This window comes from Macrosteles quadrilineatus, unplaced genomic scaffold (assembly GCF_028750875.1).
Source record: "Macrosteles quadrilineatus isolate MER2022 unplaced genomic scaffold, UCM_ALF_1.0 Scaffold_3__2_contigs__length_128488019, whole genome shotgun sequence".
NCBI lineage: Eukaryota > Metazoa > Arthropoda > Insecta > Hemiptera > Cicadellidae > Macrosteles > Macrosteles quadrilineatus.
Window position 1 is genome coordinate 73,079,333 of NW_026542596.1, and position 22,611 is coordinate 73,101,943.

At 35.9% G+C, this 22,611-nt stretch overlaps 1 protein-coding gene across 3 annotated transcripts in view; it reads left to right on the forward strand.

Moving 5' to 3' along the window:
- The window catches only part of LOC128989653 (zinc finger MIZ domain-containing protein 1-like), a 68,775-nt gene extending 47,240 nt beyond the window's left edge, over positions 1-21,535 (forward strand). For 2 of the 3 annotated variants that reach the window (XM_054411619.1, XM_054411617.1), the window contains exons 4-14: positions 8,592-8,783; positions 9,801-9,956; positions 10,560-10,950; positions 12,550-12,685; positions 13,438-13,648; positions 13,990-14,175; positions 14,587-14,729; positions 15,604-15,887; positions 16,790-16,980; positions 17,290-17,526; positions 18,207-21,535. In XM_054411619.1, the coding sequence (XP_054267594.1) occupies positions 8,592-8,783; positions 9,801-9,956; positions 10,560-10,950; positions 12,550-12,685; positions 13,438-13,648; positions 13,990-14,175; positions 14,587-14,729; positions 15,604-15,887; positions 16,790-16,980; positions 17,290-17,526; positions 18,207-18,362 (2,283 nt within the window). In that variant the 3' untranslated portion in view covers positions 18,363-21,535. The remainder of the gene's footprint in view (positions 1-8,591; positions 8,784-9,800; positions 9,957-10,559; positions 10,951-12,549; positions 12,686-13,437; positions 13,649-13,989; positions 14,176-14,586; positions 14,730-15,603; positions 15,888-16,789; positions 16,981-17,289; positions 17,527-18,206) is intronic. The other variant, XM_054411618.1, reaches the window with a different exon arrangement.
- The last annotated feature ends 1,076 nt before the right edge of the window (positions 21,536-22,611 follow it).

Sequence of the window (22,611 nt, forward strand, 5' to 3'; positions counted from 1 at the left end):
TCATATAATTTTCATGATTGAGTACCAAACGTCCCAAACATGAATGAAGATGCCAAGCGATAATTTTAACCGCCAAACCTAAGTTTCTTTCAACGAACGAAAACTAATATAATCAATGCTTTGAACAATAACGTTAAACAAGCCAGTTAATCCACAATCCATTGCTGGTTTAGAGTTGTTCCGAGAAGCATGCAACACTATCTCAATTTGCTCCTATATCTGGTTATCAGCTGTTTTTTACCAACCTCGTCATCAAGATGGCGTCCATTCCATGAACCCCGTGATATTGTCCACGATAACCTTATCTCTTATCAGCACTGTCCCTCATTACGACATGAATAATTGGTCCATTCGTAAATCTTCCTCTGTTGAGATAAACATTGTAGCGAGAACAGTTGCAGTTGCTTACATCGAAAACGTTCATTGCTTACAAACTTATTCCCAATTTATTCGACCCTCAGCCAACTTCTGAGTGTAACATTATTTAACCGGTGACCAATTTCTTACTCTAGTTAAAAATGATAAGCAAACACGTGTTAGTACGCGACATTCATGCGAAATGAGAGGTTTATATGCTAAGTGTGCTTAGTTTTTCACTAAATAGATCAGATTGTTTGAAAATGGTTGATTAATTGTATTAGAAAGAAACCAGAAAATTTTCTACAGATAAGGTAACTCAACCCCAGTTAGTGATTTTATTTCTCTTCTTATGAAACACTATCATCCCTCTGATATAAAATAACATCACCATTCGCCATTTTTGTTACACATGGAGGCGCTTGACAGTCAATTGCTCTTTAATTAGGTAGGTACATGAGCTACCATATCTACAGGTTCATATTGTGCATTAATACACAAACTACTGTTATAGTTGCAGGACTAGCGGTGGTAAAAGTAATATCTCCAAATGTTCTTTCATTTAATTGGAGACGGTTGGAAATGCGTCCTATAATTGTGTTGTTGGCTCTTGTCATACCTACAATCGTAGTTACACACGGTAGTCCTCAGTAGAGCAGAGGTGCAGTGGCTTGGCTAATGGCTATGTCAAAGTCCCTTAACGCAGATTCCCCCAGGGAAAGCAGTCGCTTCGCTCTACTTTCGTTCCGCGACCTTCCGGTATCCTCCTCATCCCACTCCTTCGGTCAACATCTTCCCATTCTCCATCCTCCCATTCTTCTTCTTCTGGATCTTTCTCTCGTTTCAATTAACCTCTCTTAGTACTTCTCTCCTTTTGACCTCAACATCTAAGTATCGTCTCGTCCTTGCAGTGAATTCTAGCTTTCCTAATTTTACCTTTTTATTCCCTATTTTCTTGAACTCTTCCCACGTCTCATACAGTGCTCTTGGTCTCGTTTACTATAAGATGTATTTCCTGTCCCCTATCATGATTCAGCAACATTTTCTTCTTAGCTATATCACACACTGTTTGACTCTGATGGTTTACTTTTTACTCCAAGCTTTGTCCTCTTATTGGGGACTCTATCCTCAATATTTTCTTTCAGTTGACTTGACACTGTTTTCGCGAATCTTATCATGTTGCAAGAACATTCAAAACGTCTACCATTAATTACCACAGTTAATTTATTGTCTGTATTTAAACAGTGTTCAAATTTTGTTTAACATTGTATTAATTCCAATTTTATTTTACCGAAATCCGTTTACATTTGTACTTAGGCATAAACCAATGGCATTGTTATTATAAGAATAAAAACGACATTTTGTGCTACTTCGTTTTCCATATTTAAATCTTGAGGCTGGATACAAAGTCATATAGTTGATTTACAAAAGCTTCTCCTCTAAACCGCCGAGTGGACTGTTTGTTGATCCAAAGACGTTCGGACGGACAAAATGCGCGGGATTAGGCTGCCAAACTGGCGCGCAAATAAACGCTTTTGCAGCGGACGAGGGTCAGATTGTGGCTGAAATTAGCCTCTGGAGAACCGCTGATCGTACGAGGAAATGCGCAAAGGCATTCTGACACACACTACTGAGAATCGAGTGGAATTGGTGTGGAAAAAGTCGGATTCGGGACATTTAACTTGCTTAATTTACAAGCTATCGAGAATTACAACGTTTTTAGACATGTGTGTAGAACAAAAGTACCTAGAAAAGCGTTTGTAGGAATTATAAATTAAGCTACATTACTTTAAAACGTTCTAAAGATTTGGGATTGAGTATTTCTTAAGAACTCCAAGGAATTGGGACCCTTTGATTAGTGCTGATACACAACGTTATTTTAAGTGTTATTAGATTAGTTGGATGAATGCAAATTAATGCACAGTATCAAATAGCAAGATCAATTTAACTATAACACTATTGAAAAGTACATTGCTATTTTTAGATCCCATAATAGCAAACTAACACTTAAAATTAAACAGTATTTACAATATCTTACCTAGTGCAATTAGATTTATCCTGAAACTAATCAACTGATTGTATCATTCATTTTATTAATTCATTACGACGCCGACATACCAGGAGTTTTTTTTTTAGCCTGGAGGTGTTTTCTCACGTGACTTCAGGCTAGAGGATTTCAGCATTATCTCATAAATAAAATCTATTGGTGATTGGCGGGATTCGAACCAGGTACTTAGGGACCGAAGCCCCGCGCTTTAGTGCGTGAAAGCGAGTGGAGAAGATTTGAACCCCGGACCTTAGGGACCAAATGCCCAGTTCTAGTGCATAGTGAATGGAGAACTAAATCTTGAATGAATTAGATGATGCTTTGTTCCTGACAAAAATCAGCTGATTGCTTTAGAAGGAATCGTAGGCTTATGTCCAATGTTCAATATTCAAGTCATCTCTATGGTAAAGCACAAGATTAAAATTCTCGTGACCTACAGCCACGAAGATTACTTTATGGATAAACCCGTGTTCATATTTCCATCCCCAACGTCTTCCCGCTAATTCAATTAAATAAATCGCTATCACTATGTTATTCATCTATTTACCCGCGTATGTTGGAAAGGTATTGTCTATTGGAATCTAGAGAGACCGACCAAGGTTGGAAGACTGAAAGTAGGTCTGATGTACATAACGTGAAGGTGCCCAGTCGCTCGCTGCCCCGTATAGATGACCTCGGTTGCCCAGTGCCCACTGACCTGAGCAATAGTCACCTCATTATTTATTTTAATTTTTATCAATTTGTAAATTTATTTTTAAAAATCTTGGCATTTGATGGATAAGGCTTATCAACACTACGTCTGTATTTTTGTAACAAAATGAGCTAGTGTATTGATGCGGTCGATTTAATTCACATTAAGTATGGAACCTGCATTACCTAACTATAAACTTGCGTTAAATGTTGCACACTTTTAAAAGCGACTGTTTAGGGTGTGGGGTGGTAAACCTTAGAAATTGTTTCTTGAGTAAAATTCATTGTTTATTAATCGAATTTTCAGTCTACAAACTCAATTTGAAACTTACATATACTTATTTCAAAAACGTCTTTTTGAGTTTTGGGGTAGATTTAGTAAACCACTGTATTGTAAATACTATATTCACAAATCCTTACGAAACCTTACCTAATACCCTACAATGAAGGCTATAACGTAATGACTGATACAGTAGTTGATTACTATCGTGAATATTTTTCTAGAAGTTCAAACCTTAAATTTTATTTTTTTTTATCTGTGATTTTCTATAGGTGGTAGGACTGGTGTATTAGTAAAACAATTTTTTTTTATTTAGCTTAACACATTGATAAACCGATTTTATTCCATTAGAAAACCTGTTGATTTATAGCCATCATTACATGTTCATCTAAAAGGTAAATGAAACCTCGTGATTTAAAACGATTTAACAAGTAGTTTACTTTAAATTATCATTCTTTTGTATCACTTTAAAATTATATTGTGGAGCGTGTTGTTGCTTGTTTGTTCACAACAAGTGTCAGCTGATTTGTTGTGCGTACAATGCACAGGTGTCACGTCATGACGTCATTCGCCTTGCAAATGTTTTCTGAAGTTTTACATTGATTCTTCATCTTCTAAAGTTCCTAGTACCAAACTTAATTTTACTACGGAAAAAATATGTTACGATAAAAGTTTCACTTCTAATGTCTCTATCCACACTGAACTTATATGTAAATATTATAAATTATAACACAGGCAACTGTTTGAGTACTGTTTGAGTATTGTAGGATTTCAAAATATTCAAATAAACAAAATATGAATGTTGCATGGTTTAAAATAGTCATTTTGAATGGTTCACCATCCTCGACCACCTTTCATTAACAGTAATATCTTAAACAAATTAATATATGGATAATCAAATATATTTTCAGTTTTTTTGACCGCCTATGGTAACGAAAACACTCGAACTTTTATGGTGACCAATTTAAACAATAATAGCTTTTATAATTTACTGTCTCTTTTGGAAGGCAAAGTAGCAATGGAAAACTCTTCATAGCACCAAGAGTTTGAACGAAGTCGATTTAAATGCTATTGTAGTCCAATTACATATTTATCAACACGGCAAGACGTATAGGTTACTTTCGTTATCAGAATTCGGAACTTATTTTAATGCTTGATTTTAAAACCATGTTGAAGGTGAAGTAATTAAATAAGAATAAATCTTAATAAATAAAAATCGCCACAGAAATTTGAACCCAATAATTATTTCAGCGTTGTGAAACCCCCATGAAACAGTGTATCGTGTCGAAGGTAATATTTATTTCATAGTTTTGACACACATGTTTGGTGTAGCAATGAATGAGAACAACACTGGACTGGACTAGTTTGAGAGTCACCCACATTCATTTATACACTTCCTGTCCATGCTTGGGGCTATCTGCAACAATAGCATGTGCAGTTCTAAGGTTTCTTGTGGTAAACACATTGGTTTTCATACACTTAAATTCGTTTATAAGAAACTATAAGCCCTTTTAGTTCCATTTTAGGTTATTAAGTTATACATAGATATTGGTTTAAATTTCGCTATGGATTTTTTTTATTTCTTTATTTTATAAGTATGAAGGTGGTTGTTGAAAAACTTTTGAAGACTTTAGGCGATTCTCACACAATTGTGAATTACAAATATTTAAGATTCGTTCTTATTAAATTCAACTGTGTAAAAGAGGTGGTTATAGTAATCGCCATCAAATCTGAAGGTCGCCGGTTCGATTCTTGCGAGATCTATTTTAGATCCAGATGCTATTTGTGATTGGACTAATTTATAATGCCATCTAACAACAACTTTACGTTAGAAAACAGCAAAGTTTAAACAATTTTTTAGCGAATACCATGAAAAATGCTTCATTAACACAATGGCATGCATTAATACTATTAAACCGTCTACACACACAAAAAGTAACCTCTATTTTCCACAAAGACAGTGTAACTCGACCGTTTTTTAAAATCAAAACCAACTTTTCCTCAAGCTTACTGCAATTACTGGAATAACGAACTTGCAAAACAACAATTGATCCGCGTTTACGTTTTAACGCAAAAGAAAATTAAACATAACGAAGGATGGTTTAGCTTACGTGCAATAACCAATAGTCAATCGTCCTTGGCTGTGTGCAAGCGAGGACTGATTGCATAACTGAGCTTGCGTCCATCTGATTGCATTACGCAATCAATTCTCCCCTATCGACTTTGGAGGGTGGCTTCTAGATCGTTCTTATTTGATTCTTCCTTGTTTTTCTCCCGTTGTTGAAGTTATTTAAATTTGAGAATCCTTACAATTAGTTGTATGCAAAAGTAGCATCGTTTGAAAAATTTTTGAGCATAATGCTAATAACAATTTTCGGATTGTGTTTATAAAATTTAAAAACTATTGTTTGCTCTGGTGCTATGGTTGGCTGTGTGTGCTGGCGTTTTGTGAATCAATGACATGTTTTGTAACATTATCCATCATTAATCATTAATCATGTTTAGCACGGAATTGTTTTCCCTAGTCAAGGGATACTGTAGTTTGAAAATAAATTTGGGTGGACATTTATGACCTTATCCGTTAATTCACCACCACGAGTCTTTATAGCAATCGATTATTAGCAATAGAAGTGGTAGTGAATTAAACGTTAGGTTAGGTTAGGTTAGTATAGAGTTAGAAAAACCCAACCTGACCTATCCCCATTCCAGTAGTGAAATAACGGAATAGGTCCGACATTTATATTGACTTTTATGGTTTTAACACTTTCATATGGGAACTAGGTGTTCAACATAGCCTAAGGTGGAATTCCCTGACTAAAATTAAGCTATGTAATCCAGCTGTAACTATTTATTTTGCTGCCATGTTATATCATGTATTTATGTGTGTGCTTTACGAATCAATAAAATGTTTTCGACATAACAAACCATCAATAATTTTGTACCAAGAAATGAACTAATCTAAGTAATTTAAAGGGCAGTAGTTCAAAAATTAAATTTGTAGACATTTCACATGTAGATATTGACATTTCAGTATTTTTACCTTTCAGTTAACTATTCATATACAAAATGGAATTCCCCCGACTAAAATTAAGCTATGACATTCACACAACAGTGTTTCGTCAAGAGATGTAACCTTTGGTGTGTAGAGATAGGCGACAGTAGGACGAGAGTATACTGCCACACACCCCCCCCCCCCCCACCAATACCTCACACACAGACAGAAGTCGTGTCTCAAAAAGCTTCCCGCAGTACCCACCCCTACAGAGGGGAGGGAAATAGTGACAGTTGTACACCCTGGTTGCCTAGCAACGCTACGTCACACATACGTCATGCAGGGTGGTACGCGCGGGGAGAAATTCCCTATACCGGGGAATTTTTTGGGAACTTTTATGGATATGAATGCTACTTGAAAGTTTCGTACAATTAAGTTATAATAGTGTTTAGTCCTTATTTACAGATTAAAATATTTTTGGTTTAACTATCTTAATTAAAAGTATTTTATAGAATAGGTATTTTGTGGTGATGCATCTTACAGGATATTAGTGGACAGTTAGTTGACAAGCTTATTCATTTATTTATGTACTTCAAGGCACGATAACATAAAAATAGAACATTTCTCTAAACATAATCGTTGGAATTGCCAAAAATAACTATTAAAGACTTTCACGAGCTTTGTTCACAAGTAATTAAAACTATTGCGGATTCGTTAATTAGTTTCAACGTAAGTTAGCTTTTTGAATATAAATATATAAACATCTTTTCTAAAATGCCGGTTATCATATTTAAACCTAAATTCAAACACGTTAATATCGACAATGCCAAAAAGTTCTCTATTTACACACTCAGTATCACCAAGATCAACTTATGAACGGTATTTTTGTAAAATTAAACACATAATCGTCCAGGAAGCATGTTTACTGTTTCCGCCACCACAGATGCTGAGGGTTGGGTAGGGGTGAGAGAGAGAGAGGGGGGGAGAGAGAGGAGAGGGGTTGATCCGTCCTTTGTCTACACATCTGTACCGCCCCACCCCCATTCAATCAGGACCAAATAGTTATCAGATACAATAACATTTGACAGGGAATCCTGTGGGAAATTCGGGGATATTTAGTCGGGTTTCGCTCCCGTGACGTCAGCGTTTCCATGACAACGAAGGGGAAGTGAGGGGTAGGTCACCCCACTCCCCTTGATGCTTCTGTTAATTTATATTAAAAGTAAACAATTCTTCTTATCTCCCTCATCATTTCTGATAGTTTTATATTTTCTTTTGCGAAATTCTCCAGAATCGTCGTTTTGGGAAGTTTGCTGTAATTGTGGGGATTTATGTCTCTTTATTTTGGTAGCCAATTAAAATACACCTGTGAGCGGTTCTAAGGAGAGACTTTAATGATTTAATTTTGTTTATTCCTCTTGTTTGAAAAGGATTGTGATATTTCGTATTTTAAAAACCACAAAGAATGTTGAAAGTAAAATTTTGTAACTTTATATTCACTGTGTTTGTAATTAGATTTTTATATATTCACTGTGTTCATAATTTATTTTTTCCCTGATAAATTAGGATTAGATAAAGAGTAAATAAAACTATAATAGCAGATTAGCAGTACAGTAGTTTTTAGTATTTTACATTCACCGTTTAGATATTATTTATATAAGTTTTTTTTTTAACACACATTTTTAACTAATCCTCTTTTGGTAAGCCCTTTAAAAAAAACTGTATAAAACTAATTTTCTTTAAAAAGTTGCTCATTGTGTACAACTTTAAAGCAAAGTTAAGGGGAAAACTAAATTATTCTGTACATTTTAAACAATTTTTAAACACAATTTAAAAAGATAACTTTTCTTCTGAATCTACTGAAGCGGTTACTACATCTGGAAGCAAGCTGGGCTAGCGATAGAGCCTGTGCCTTCGGTCCCAATGATCCAGGTTCAAGTCCTGCCATAACAAATATGATTTTAAGCTATGTGCCAAATGCTCTTGGCCTAGCTTGAATTAATGTGTAAAATATGTCCCGTCAAAAGCTTGGCATCCTAATATATGAAGATCTATGACAAAAATCTATGGCGTTTTTGTATGCAACAAAACTAACTTTAAAATATAACCATTCGTTTTTAGAGTCAATTTTTAATCTTTGTGTCCTGAGTGTTATTAAATCTTTTAGAAACTGTTGAACTATTTTTAATTTATTTCCAAGAACTAAAGAAATGTTTTTTATCCAGATGCAGGTACCGCAGGGCGGACAGCAGTATGGGGGAAGCTACGGGGGTCAACGGGGCCATGGACCAATGGGCCCCATGAATGGGATGAGCCCCATGAACTCTATGGGTTCAATGGGAATGATGGGTCAAGGCTCTGGACCCATGCATGGCAATATGGGCATGGGTCCCACCATGGGGAAAATGGGGATGCAGGTAAATTATTGATTATTAGACTAACTATTGTATGAATAAGGTATTTTAAAGTTTTGAGTTAACTAAATTACCTCGTAAATTAACACAGGATAAAGTGCACATAAGAGCAACTTTTACTTTATTAAAACAATATATTATTTAAGACATAATTTTTTCTAGCTAGCAAACTGATTGGTAAATGTATATTGTTGGGTTCTGTATTATAGCATTGCAGAATGAAAACTAACTCATATTCCGGTACTGTAACTCAGGGAAAACTGTACATTGAACCAGAGGTCATATTGATAAGTAAAGATAAACAAAATAGGCAATCATGACTATTTAAAACTTCTACACAGCACATTCCGATCAGAATGTATTGTTTTGTGTACAAACTGAACCCAATTATAGATATGAAACAATGATATCGCCTCAGTATCTCTAATTCATGGTTTAGATCATAAGTATATCAGTTTATGTTTAAATATTTAGAAATATCTTATAAACACATATATTTTCAAAATTCAACATAATTAATTGAAGGAAACAATGTAATTTGGGATCTTTTGGATTTTGAAAAAAAATATCAGACAACTGTTTTCGCTCGGAGAGCTTATACATAAACATCGGACTTAAATTAGAGAAATTATCAGAAATTATTTCCTTCCTAAATCAAAGCTCAACTCATTTTCTTGCATTAGTTGCGCTTATTAAAGGTTGAGCCTAGGAGAAAACTTCCACTATTTAATTGATACAATTAGACATGGTAAGGTACGTTGTGCCGTAAAATATACTTGTGACAAGCAAGGAAGAACCAGAGCGGCGAGCACGGTGTGGAAATTCCTATCGCACAAGGCACATGGTCTTCCTCCACCGTGAGTGTTGTAGTACATGAGGACGAGGGGGTGTTAGACTTCTTAGACACCAGTGTTAGTGCTAGACACCTCATTAGTATACCATTGAATGTTTCCTCTGTACTTTACTTCTCTGTAGTTACAATGATGTTTTACACGACACTAACTCCCGTTTTATCTACAGCAGGGAGTCCCGCCCGGGTCACAAGTTTACCCCAGGAGACTTGCCCCTTACCCCAGTCCGGCCATGCACATGTCTCAGAAGAGGCAAACAGCTTACCCCGGACCAGGACCTTCCCCTACCATGCAACCAGGCTTTCCCCCTCAGCCTAACCCTCAGGTAAAAAGAATCATAGTATACTGTACTAGGTTTTAGATTTCTTACACATGTTTATGCAAGAAAAAAAAATTAGAAGTAATGTTTAGTAACAAGGATATTTAAAAATGATGTTGGTAAATGATATAGATAAATATACTCCCTTAGTAGATTTCTCATACTTATGGATCAGCTCAAGACAGTATCTGTTGGTTTCGTCCGGTGCCGCTAGGACGGTGCTTTTATTTACAAATTGATTCTTGATATTTCATTTATTTAAATCTCGTTTAACAAAATAATGCGATCTAATCAAAAACAGTAACTCATCCCCTGGCTATATAACCAATAAGTAAATAAATCAAAAGAGTAATTCTAAAATATTAGAAACAAAATTTTGTCGACAAACCTGAATTAGACATGAAAATCAAGCTTCAAAATTTACAATGGGATGAGAATTCTACTTGTGTTGGTAAGTCTATGATAACACTTTTAAGATACCAATTTTCATTATGTTTCACTAATAATATTGTACTATTGTAGTGATTTATGCAATTAAACACTAGTAGAATTTCATTAGGAAGACAATAATCTTCTTTGTTTTAATTATTTTTTATTATTATTTTCCAGTATTCCAGTGGGTATGGAGCCGGCAGGCCGGGTTTCCAAGGGCAATACCCACCCCAGCAGTCTATGGGGGGAGCGGGGGGAGTTTTTGGAGGAAGCACGGCGGGGAATCGGGGGTCAACAGGAGTCATGAGGCAAACAACCCCGCCTTACACGACGTCAACAAACCAATCCGGGCAGTACTTCGGACAGTTCCCTCCTCACCAGACGAGTGCAGCGCCCCAGTACGGGGGCATGCAGGAGGTGGGCATGCGTGGCAGCTACCAACACAGCCCCATACCCGGCAACCCTACACCTCCGCTCACCCCCGCTACCAGCATGCCCCCGTATATCAGCCCCAACGCTGATATCAAACCTAACTTCAACGAACTCAAGCCTCCTCTCCCTGTACAAAGTATGTATACAATTTTTTACCTTATAAATATTGTTAAAATGTTTTATTCTAAGTTTAAAAAATGAAACTTGAGTTCATTCTTTGAAAAGTTAACCTAAGTTAAACAAGGGGTGTGTTTCTAGCTTACTGGTTATAGCTACTCAAACTTCTGCGTGAGAACCGGTTTTGCTCCCAAAATATCCACAGAAATTTTAGGGGTTTGGAATGCTTTCTCTTAAAACTGCGTAGTTACTTTCATACAAATCACCACTTGATTTATGTAATCAATATTTTTGACACATCATTTACAAAATTGAGATACATCACCAGTAAACATAAAATCACATCAGATATTTCTCTTTAAAATAAAGATTTAGTTTTTTTTTGTAATCAATAACTAAAATAAAAATTAATTCAGCAGGAAGAGACATTGTTACAAACAAATTAATCAACTAACTAGATCGTAAACACTAACAAACAAACTTCTGTAAAACTTTTGGTGGTACTTATTGACTTTTTAATTGGTCAAAATGCTCCAGCATTGTAACATCAGTATTTTTTATTACCCAGAAATGTAACACTATTTAATCAACCGTCCAATCACAGTTCGGTTCTATAAAAAATGTTGTTTATGTAATTCAAACAATATGGAATAGCTTAACAGACACCCATATTTAAGCTACTACCACTTTGAAACGAGAGTTTATTTACGAATGGCAAACTACTATACAGAAAGCATTGGGTTTGATAGGTCATCGTATTGATACCATTATTGTTTTATCTGCTCGTTTCACCCATCATCATTCCTCTAATGTTAAACACTACGGTCAGCAAACAACTTGCTGACTTATTTATTGCAGACGATAAGAGTCGAGTGTTCCAAGTGCCATAACTGTTACTCATTCGATTGTTACTGAGGTTAAATTTGAATTCTTCTATTTGATTTATTTTTCAACTGATTTAGTACGCTTTTGTGACTAGATTTAAAAATTGCGGTTGAAATTTGAACTTGAAGTTTAAAAACATTAATCTTGTTTAGATGTAGAATGTATACTTCCATATTGGAGCAAGTATGTTTAAAAAGTAATTTTGGTGAAACATGTTGAAAACAACAGTCTGTCACACAACAGCATGGAAACAATTCTATGATGACCAAATGACATTCTTCAACTTTACTGGATACTATCACTACTAGATTTTAAATCTCAAAAAGTTTTAATCACATGAGCAAGTTAGATTTTATATTCTGCTTTTACTCATACTATCAAAGATTACACATGCTACGTTAAATTTTTGCGTAGCATGTGTAAACTTTGATTTTACCAATAACCAACTATTAATTACTTAGTACCTTGCTAGTGTTACAAAAAAAAAATACCCCCGCCGCAGCAAACCTGCCGTCTAAGCGGATTTCCATTTGACTGAATTGATTTTCAATTGGTCTATTTAAATAACATTAGGTTTAACAAGTACCTAGGTTTGCTGCTACAAGGAAACTAATAAATAGTGTGTTTTAAGTAAAATAATTATTGCTTAGTATAAAATGAATATATTTGCCAAGTTTGATCAAAAGATATCCATAAACAAGCAAAGTTTTGTCATGGTAAATTGTTTTTATAGAAGACGATGAGTTGAGACTAACGTTCCCTGTTCGAGATGGAATCATTTTACCACCCTTCCGTCTAGAGCACAACCTAGCAGTGAGCAACCATGTCTTCCAACTCAAGCCTACAGTCCACCAGACGCTCATGTGGAGGTAAACCTTATCTTTATTTGTATTTTGACTATTGCAGTAGAATCTCGACTATTGGTAATTCCTTGGTAATCCGTACATCTGTTTGATCCAACCTTAACTGTTTGCAATCGAGTAATTGAGATGGCTATTTTTGTATGACACTTTAGCGTGCGCTTGGAGACAACTTCTTTCACCAACTGTCCTCGGAAGATTCGCATTGGATGCTTTACTTGTATCTTGTTTTCACACATTGCATTTATAATTTTCTGCTTAGTGCTTACCACACACATCTTGGGCTTAGTGTATAAAAACCTCAAGTTTGCCTAGAATATTGCGGACCTAAGTTTTTGTTCTAAAGACACTGCGAGATTTGACGTTGCAATGTCAAACAGCAAGATGATTGAGAGATGGAGCAAGGCAACTTTAAACCTTTTTATCTAAATTTTTGTTAACTGATGTTTTTGACTACAAATTCCAGAAAAATCTATAGCTTTTCACTACCAATTCTAAGCAGCATTTTTCTTGAATTCCAAGAGGACAGAAAGGTTGAAAATCAAATTGTCCAATTACGTTTATATGCAAACATAACTTATGATTACTTTATATGGATCTTTATTATGGCACAGCATATTATATTTTCTGTATTTTTAAGCATTTCACAATATACAGGCTTAGGTTTAAGACTTGACTTATACAACATAACTCTTCCCATCAGTTATATTTACTATTTCAACAATTCCCCGTGCAAACCCTCACGCTCTTTACTTTTCTAGGTCAGACCTGGAGCTGCAACTCAAATGTTTCCACCACGAGGACCGGCAAATGAACACGAATTGGCCAGCGTCCGTGCAGGTCTCCGTCAACGCAACGCCTCTCACCATCGACCGAGGAGAGAACAAGACGTCTCACAAACCTTTGTACCTCAAAGAGGTCTGCCAACCCGGCCGCAACACCATCCAAATCACAGTCTCAGCTTGTTGCTGTGTAAGTCTTAAGCTTAATTGTTTAGCATCAATAACTGTTCCAATGTAGATGGATTAGCTGAGATTTCTACGATACCGACACACATTTAGGAGCATAAAGTGTAAGATGAGTGAAAGCTTCAGCTTGTTTGTTTATTGATAAAATTTGGTTAATTCCTGAATTTCATGGCAGGATTTCAAAATTCAGTCAAAAACAACCTTTCTTAAGTCCTTCATAGTTGAAAATTAAATTAAGTTAGTACAATATATTAATTAGTTTCTAAATGTTAATTTGCATACAAAATAGTCAATGAAGGAGTTTGGATGTGATTCTATTTTTAATTTGTCTGTTTCTGTCCGCAGTCGCATCTGTTCGTGCTGCAGCTGGTGCACAGGCCGAGTGTACGCAGCGTGCTGCAAGGTTTGCTGCGTAAGAGACTTCTCACTGCAGACCACTGTATAGCAAAAATCAAGCGCAACTTCAGCAATACCGCGTCATCCGGCCTTAACTGTCAAGATAGGGACGGTGTGGAACAAACGGCTCTCAAGGTATGTGAATTGTCTGAGTAGCCAATTGGTTATAGTATTTGTGTTCAAATCTGAGATCGCTGGTTCGATTCCAACCAAGATTTCTGGACCCAGATGCCATTTGTCATTGGGCTAAAAGTTAATGATGCTATCTTACAAAAGGTCGATGATAGTTTACAATAAGACCAGAGTTTTGACCGTTCCATTACAAAAACTTTTAAACAGCTAGATCAACATTTATATGATGAAAAATTATTGACATTTCTGAAGTTTGACTTTTATCTCGTTTACAACATCCTTGCATGAAATCACACAACAGAACAAACGGTGTGAACCCGCTCTAAAAAAATGTTTTGTCACAAAATCTGTTCATAAACTTATTTGAATACTTGAAAAATTTTAGAGTTGAACTTGATGTAAAATCTATTTCAGGTGTCGCTAAAGTGTCCAATAACATTCAAGAAGATCACCTTACCGGCGAGAGGCCACGATTGTAAACACATTCAATGCTTCGATCTGGAATCATACCTTCAGCTCAACTGTGAGAGAGGCTCTTGGAGGTGTCCTGTGTGCAAGTAAGTTCCTATTTTTGCTAAAAATAAGTTAATGCTTTTAATACACTTCTTTAAAACAGGCACACACTGGGGTGTGTATTTTAAGCTAAATACACATGAAAGGTGCATGTAGAAAGAAGTGAAATGATCTGTGTATTCTACGACCCTTGGCTATAGTCCTCGCCACCCTAAGTTGAGGCAGCCCAAGGCCGCACGGCGTATATCTAGTGCGGCCTTTGGCTGCCTCAACTTAGGGTGGCGAGGACTATAGTATTCAATCATCAATGCTAAGGCCAGTTGTTTCTTATCCAGGACTGTTTATTACAAGCCCAATGATAAGGCTTGCGGTTAGCATGTGACTTGCTATGGGCCGGAGAGATAATTGTGTCCTCTTCCCCCTTCCTTTTGAAGAATTTTTCTCCTCCATGCGCCCCCAATAAACATAAAACCTCTTACTCCTCGAGAGCAAGTGGTTTTATTTTTAGGAACCTGCGATTCACTAAGGTTTTAAGTTTTTTATAATTCTTTATAAACATGACTTTAGGAGGCTGAAGTAGACATCCCATTTTAATAGAGCACTAAGCCATTTTTTTCAACACGTAACTGAATGTGCAAATCACAGTGTCTAAATCTTTTCCCTTAATTTGTGTCACTGTGGTAGTTGACATAAAATGTTCTGGATAAGTAGTAGTAAGTAGTATATTTAGTTTTGCTTGATTGTAAAGTTCCCATATTCGACAGATATCAGAAGTTTAAATCTGTGCACTTTGGCTGTGGCTGAAGTCAACAACGTTCATTTTCATTCAACCGACCGAAACGTCAACATAGGAATTTAATCTCTAGTTTTATTTTAGCCAAATTATACCGAGTGCTCATAAATTCATTCTCTTTGCAGTAAACCGGCGCAGCTAGAAGGGTTAGAAGTGGACCAATACATGTGGGGCATTCTGAACACCCTGACAACATCGGACGTTGAGGAAGTGACCATCGACTCGTCGGCCAACTGGAAACCTGCACGAGGAGTAAACCTGAACATCAAGTCGGAAGAAGACACGAGCGACTCCTGCAGTGCTAAGAGACTCAACAAGGCTATGAGTCCCGGCAGCATGACCCTCCCTACCATGAACAACTGGGACATGAGCCAAAGCATGAGTCCCTACATACCTCCTGATATGAACAGTAAGTCGATACTTTGAATAGATCTAATCGTTGTTTTGTCACTATTCAAGTCTATAGTGGGGACAAATTCCATTAGACCGCGTGCGGTAAATTCAATTTTTCCAATGTGGAAACGCTCACCATTGTGGGAAAACCGGGGTCGCTTACCAATATTTAGGTTCTTTGGAAAAAGCAAAGTGGGGATGCCGTTCCCACATGTTCCCCCTTCACTACACCACTCATACTTCTCTTGTTACTATTCAGTTCCAGTCAATCTATCTATTCGAATCAGCCTTCGGTAAATCTAGTCGCTCTTTCATCACAATTCAAGTAATGTGTGAACGGTAAATCAATATATCTGTACAAGAATCGACTTTGAGTAGATCTATAGTTTTGTTCAAGGAAAGGCACTAGGCCGGGATTTTGAACTGTAGAATAAGGAGGATAGCAGCTATCTTACATTGAATTCTATTTTATTTTTAAGAAGTGATGCTCTTTTGAAAAGCTTTACTACTTTCTCTACACTTGACTAAGTCTCTCAGGGTACAAAATATTCCGTTTTCAGTGTCATTTTCCAAATGTTTATGGCTTTGAGTAGTCGTTCTTTTATCACAATTCAGATTCAGAAATTAACAGTGAGTCAATATTATATCTACAAAATCAACTTTTGATAGATCGCTTGTTCTTTATCGCAATTCAACTTAAAGGTATAAACAGTTTAGTCAGTACATCTACACGGATCAATTTTTGAATATATTACTATATTTGTTACTTTCACAATTCAAGTACAGACTTGAACAGTAAGTCTACAAACAAAATAATCTTTGAGAATTCTAGGAATTCTTTAGCACAATTCAACTTTAAAATGGGAATAGAATGTCTAATTTTATCCATAGTCAAAGATACATGAATGTTTTCTGCAGGTATTGCCAGTGGGTCGATGATGAACTCCGGACCTCCCTCCTACTCAAGCACGATGGGCCGAGGGTACGACTTCAACTCCAACACTTCCTCCTCCAACAATGAGTTCTCAAGTGGACCTCTTAGTCACCTTAGTGAGTCAGTCAACTCCCTGGATCCCCTCAACGCAATGGAGAAGAGTCTCAATGAACAAGTGAGTTATACGTTGTTTAAACGCAACTTTTTTTGTTCAATTACAGTTCTGGGTTAGGCCTTTTTTCAGTGGCAAAGAGTGGCCATTCTCAATGGCAGCAGATATAAAAAAAACATATTTTTCAAGCTTTGTTTTAGAACAAGGAGAAAACGATCAGGTGATTTTCCCTTGCATTTAACTTAATTTCCTTTCCTATTAGTTTTTCTTTTGTCCAATTTGTGGCTTGTATTTGGATGCCTCTCACATGAACTTCAAGAACACATAGTTGTCATACTTTCAACCAAAATATAAGCAACCTTTTTGTTCCAGATGCCCCACACGCCGCATACTCCACATACCCCTCACACACCGCACACACCAGGCAGTGGTGGGGGGGGAGGTAACGGCAACGGGAATGGCAGTGGTCCACCCTCCGTACCCCCTTCCTCCACTGCCGACACATCCAACGCTCCACCTCCCCCCTCGGACAACGATATACCCAGCGACCTCAACTTTGACCCAGCGGCTGTTATTGATGGCGAAGGCACTGGCCAGGAAGCTCTCAATGTGAGTACCTAACCTAACTTAACCATGTTATGTTGTATGGTGAAGCGTTATGTAGGTAGTAGTAGTTGGGGGCAGCCTATGGTGAACGATGGGTATGATCCGTGTCTTATCCTTAGGGCTCCCTAGTCCTCTTTAGTGTGAACCCAGTTGAGTGCGGTGATAAAAGACTGGCCACCGCAATGGTGAACTATACCCGGCTTACGACGCAGACCTAAGGAATAGACAATAGACAATAGACAATATTTCTTTATTTACATAATTCATAGAGAATAGTAATGCGTCAACAAATCTCATCAGTCATCAAATAGAATCCACTAAATGATTTCATAACCTTTGTGAAGCATAGTGTGTGGATATGTGAGAGATTAATAAAATATTTAAACTAATTAACAATATAAAACAATCAGGACTAAAGTTTAAAGAAAGAAAAGAAATGCTTGGGATGGATAGATTTGTTCAAGGAAAGGCTCTAGAACAGGATTTTTGAATTGTAGAATAAGGAGGATAGTTACTTAAAGAAGTACAGGGATCTTCTATGGCCTACCTGTACTTCTTCAAGGTAAGCTGACTGCTATCCTACTTTATTCTAAAATTCAAAGATAGAAATAGTTTTACTATTGTGAATAGCCTTTAAGTCTAAGGATCAAATATGCATTTAACCGATGTAATGTTTATTGCAGCTGTTGCCGGATAATGTGGTAGACCCGATGGAGCTGTTGTCTTACTTGGACCCCCCTGACCTAGCGACCCCCCCGTCAAGCGGGGCCAGCAGCAACGGCAACATGGGGACACCTGGAGCCCACACCAGCGACGACATACTCGCGCTCTTCGAGTGATCATCTACATGTTCCTTCAATTGAATCTTAAGTTGCCATGGGAAGTGAGAGACGTTTCTACAAACGCGGTCCGATCCCGTTCCTCAGCGATAGTCGGAGAGGAAGTTTGTTATATTTATTTTTACTTAACTCGCTGTACCTTATTTAAAATTATAGATGCGTTCTCTTGTATCTATGTTCCTTTGTATTTTAATTTATAGATTGGATTGAATTTCGTATTTATTTTTCCTCGGTGGGACAATGGCTGACCTAATTTCGCTCGGTGATAGTTCCTTGAAAAGTTACTGGTGTTGAAGATTGAAATCGTTTTGAAAAAATGTAGAGTGTGCAGTTTAGTTATTTCAATTACTGATTACTCTATTAATAAATTGGTAAGGTTTTTTTTTAAAGTACCGTACCTAAATATAAATAAATATAAGTACACGAATATATAAATATGTTGCAAAAAGAATGAATTACAAATTCTTTAGAAAAATAAAATAAAGAAAAATCTCTGAGATTTTATGGTTACAAAGTTTAAAAGATACTTGCTGAACCAAAATTGTGAATTCTACAAATTATAGGAATATTTACATTAAAATCATTCTTGATTTTTAACTTAACTACATTATATAAATAAAAGTTTCTTGCTAAGTTTTTTAAGCACCTGCCTCTACTTACACACAACTAATAGGTTTGTTGAACCTAACTTTCGTAAATTCCTGGAAGTTAAGATTAGTTCCAAGCGTGTGACACTCCTAAGACTTACGAGCCGAGCAGCTCATATTCCTATCAAAGTCATTGCCCCACCCGGCCATTCCCAGATAGGCAAACAGCTAACGTCACGCAATATGTACTTACGAGTACGATCGATTGTACGTATGTAAATAACACTGTAGTGTGGCACGGTATATTATAAAGTATAATTAATGGCGGCCAGTCCCCTTAGAAAATAGTATACAATAGTTGAAATTTAAATAAAGATAATTAACAATTAAATATTATATTTTAACTGTTGTTGGATCCAAAATGTAGGTAAGTTGTATGTGAGAATGTGATTGTGAAGTGAGACTTCTCTTATTCTAAAGCTTCTTGTCGATTAGTGAAGTACGTACAAAATAACCTCATCTCTGTGGGTTCATTGAAATACTATTTAGTAACGCAGCACTGATAAAACTCCTCAACTTGGAGTTGAGATTTTAAACTAAATTTAATTTAAATAACAAATGTTGTTAGTTGTATTTCAAAAATATCTTTTGGTTAAAGGAAGCGTTTTTACCAATGTGATAAATATTAAAAATATATATAACAGTTTGCGATAGTAGCATATTAGTTGAGCTAGGCTATTTATCAAATATCCCCTTACGTCATTTTATATTTCTGGATTAAAAATTATTATCCGAATACTCTTGAAAAATTTAAAATCCAAAAGAAGTAAGGTTTCTACTCAAAACATACTTTGTTTAACTGAACAATTTGAACATTTAATGTACCATATCCTGAAGTTTTGAAGGGCTAAAAAACTGTGCTAATGAACCAACAAGAGAAAATAATAATACAAAGTTTAATAGTGAAATTTTAAAGTACGAGGACATAGATTTGATATTGTACGTGCTTCACATGTTGCAGTAGCCCTGTATCATTTTATATAATTATTATTAATTACCATAGAAAATTTGTTTATAACTGTTTATAATGGTAACTATTAAAGATGAATTGAGTAAATTGGACACCAATATTTTACCTAAGAAGGTATTTTATTAGGGCTAGATTATTGAAGGCAACTATTTTGTAAGTTGAAAGTGTCCTACTCCTGTTTAATGTATCGGCTTGTGTTAGGTTTCAATTGCAGTTTTGTACCAACGACACGTGTTAAGGCTTTGTTATTTTGTTCGCACCCCTCCGAAGTAGCTTGTGTTGTACATATCGGTTTTAATGAAAATATAATCGATACTTAAGTATAAATGAAAAGGCCAGACTGTGATATCATAATTTCTATTCTCATAAATTTTCGGTTTTGTGAATAATGAAAATTTTATTTTAAGTTTTAAGTATTGTACATACTCTGTAATGTTTGTGTAGATCAAAAACTAACATATAATAAGTCTGTGTTGCATAAGTTCTTATGTGTTCCTATGTATGAAGTGTAATCTAGCCCTAAATGTGCATTGAGGTTCACTCGTCGAACGAGAAGGTTGTAGTAGAGATGTTAAAGGTTTATTTTTCTATTCTAGAGCAGTTGTTTGCGACGGACGCTCTGCCGTGTTTCCATGTTAACACAAACACAGTACAAAAGTTTGTTATCATTTTAAAAGAATTATTTACCTGTTAATTGTCATTTCGTGTAGTAAACCTACTTAATCGGTTTTCCCACGAGTCTTGTCCGTCAAGTTTTTACTGTAGGATGTTTTAACTCCACTGAGAGAGTTGTCTTTTAATCAAATTTTATAAGAAAAACTGTCAAAATCGAGTAAAGATCAAATATTATAGGTAAATTAAGAGTTTGATACGTCATTTAAGAAACCAGTTTATAGGGTGTATATAAAGTATCCATACCTAGATTTATATAAAATAGTATTTTTTATTTGAGTTTTTGGGAGCAAAAGTATTCTATTTTTACACTCTGGTCGGTCCCTGCCATCGGCTCGTGTCTAAAGTTTCAATTGTGATTTAAGTATTCTCCGATACGGATAGGGATCGACCATTTTAAATGTATTTTTACTTGTGTATGTTTGTCCAAAGTCCTGTACAGTATTTAAAGCTAAATCTGTATATTAAAAGTGTACTAGAATGCATTCAAAAGAAAATTTAACCGAATTCCTCTTCAGAAACAATAATTTAATAGCAAAATACTTGAAACACTCGATAAAAAAATGAAGACAATGCATTCTAGTTCACAGTAGCACAGGTGTTTTAGTATCATTGAATCTTTGACATGGTGTCTTTTAAAGCTTGACAGTTTTTATGTTCGTATCAACCAGACCAGAAAAGTCACTCTACTCTAAGGTTAGTTTTTGGACCAATTCTAAAGATACCAACAATTAAGTCACGGCTAATCGCTATCCACTTCGCCCATCTAGATAGCTAGGTCTTCCTTGCTTGCTTTCTTCTACGCCTCAGAAAGAATATTGTAAATAGTTTTCATAGTAGATGTATTTATGCAACCTGTTCATTACACACTTGGCAACAAACAATACTTGTGTTTTTATTACACTCCTCTATGTGTGTTTTTATACTTTAAACTTCAAAAACAGTGACTAAATTTTATAAAAGTATAGATGATTCCAAATTTATGGGAACAAAAAGTTATCGCTTGGTTAAAAATGTCTAAGACATAAAATGATTCTTATAGAAGGAAATGTTTCTAACATTTAAATATGAGAAACCATTATATCAAAGTAAACATATAGTCAATTTTTTTTTAAATCGTATCTACGCTAGTGGCATTTTTGTAATGATGTCAAACACTTTTAAGGGAAAGCGGTCCAAACCCATTAAAGTTTTTTTGGACTATTGAAGGCTAAGTGGGTTATAAAGGTACATCAAGTTACAAAAAATGGATAATATACCCTAAACCTTTGATGTAACTGAAGGTAAAAGGTAAACCCCCATACCTCAAACAAGAGGCATCACTAAAGCCGGCTCCAGACGTGCCATTCACAAAGCACAAAATATTTCACGTTCGGCGATCTAGTTTTCTTGCATATGCGCCGATTAACGAGTAGCCGTCTACACACACGTGATGTTTCCCAAGCAACTGTTCGTTTCGGGAATAGCATATGTATTCATTTACTTGTAATGTGTGCAAAAATACCAACAATGAACGGGAAAACACAAGCAATAGCATTTGCTGCTTGCCAAATAGACAAACACCTTTCCACACTACTCGCGATTCGGCGAGTCACTATGCTCGGTGCTTGGCGAATGGCGCATGTCTGGAGTCGGCTTTACAGAATAGAAAAATAAATAACTTTTGAGTCAAACCATAGGAAGGGGGTTTTTACCTGATCAATACTAGTTCTGGACATATTACCTCTAAAATTTTACAAATGTCCAACTGGTTTTATAACTTTATTTAGTTTGAAAATAAAAACAACTTAGAATAAGAATACTGTACTTTTTTATGTGCGATTCCTATTGATTTCCAATATATGAAAAGTGCTCAACACACTGTAGGTTTTGTACCAATAAGAGATAGTACAGTAACAATATGATATGACTCAAGAATTTCATGCTTTAGCCAAGTCAACACTAACACAAACCCTATTAC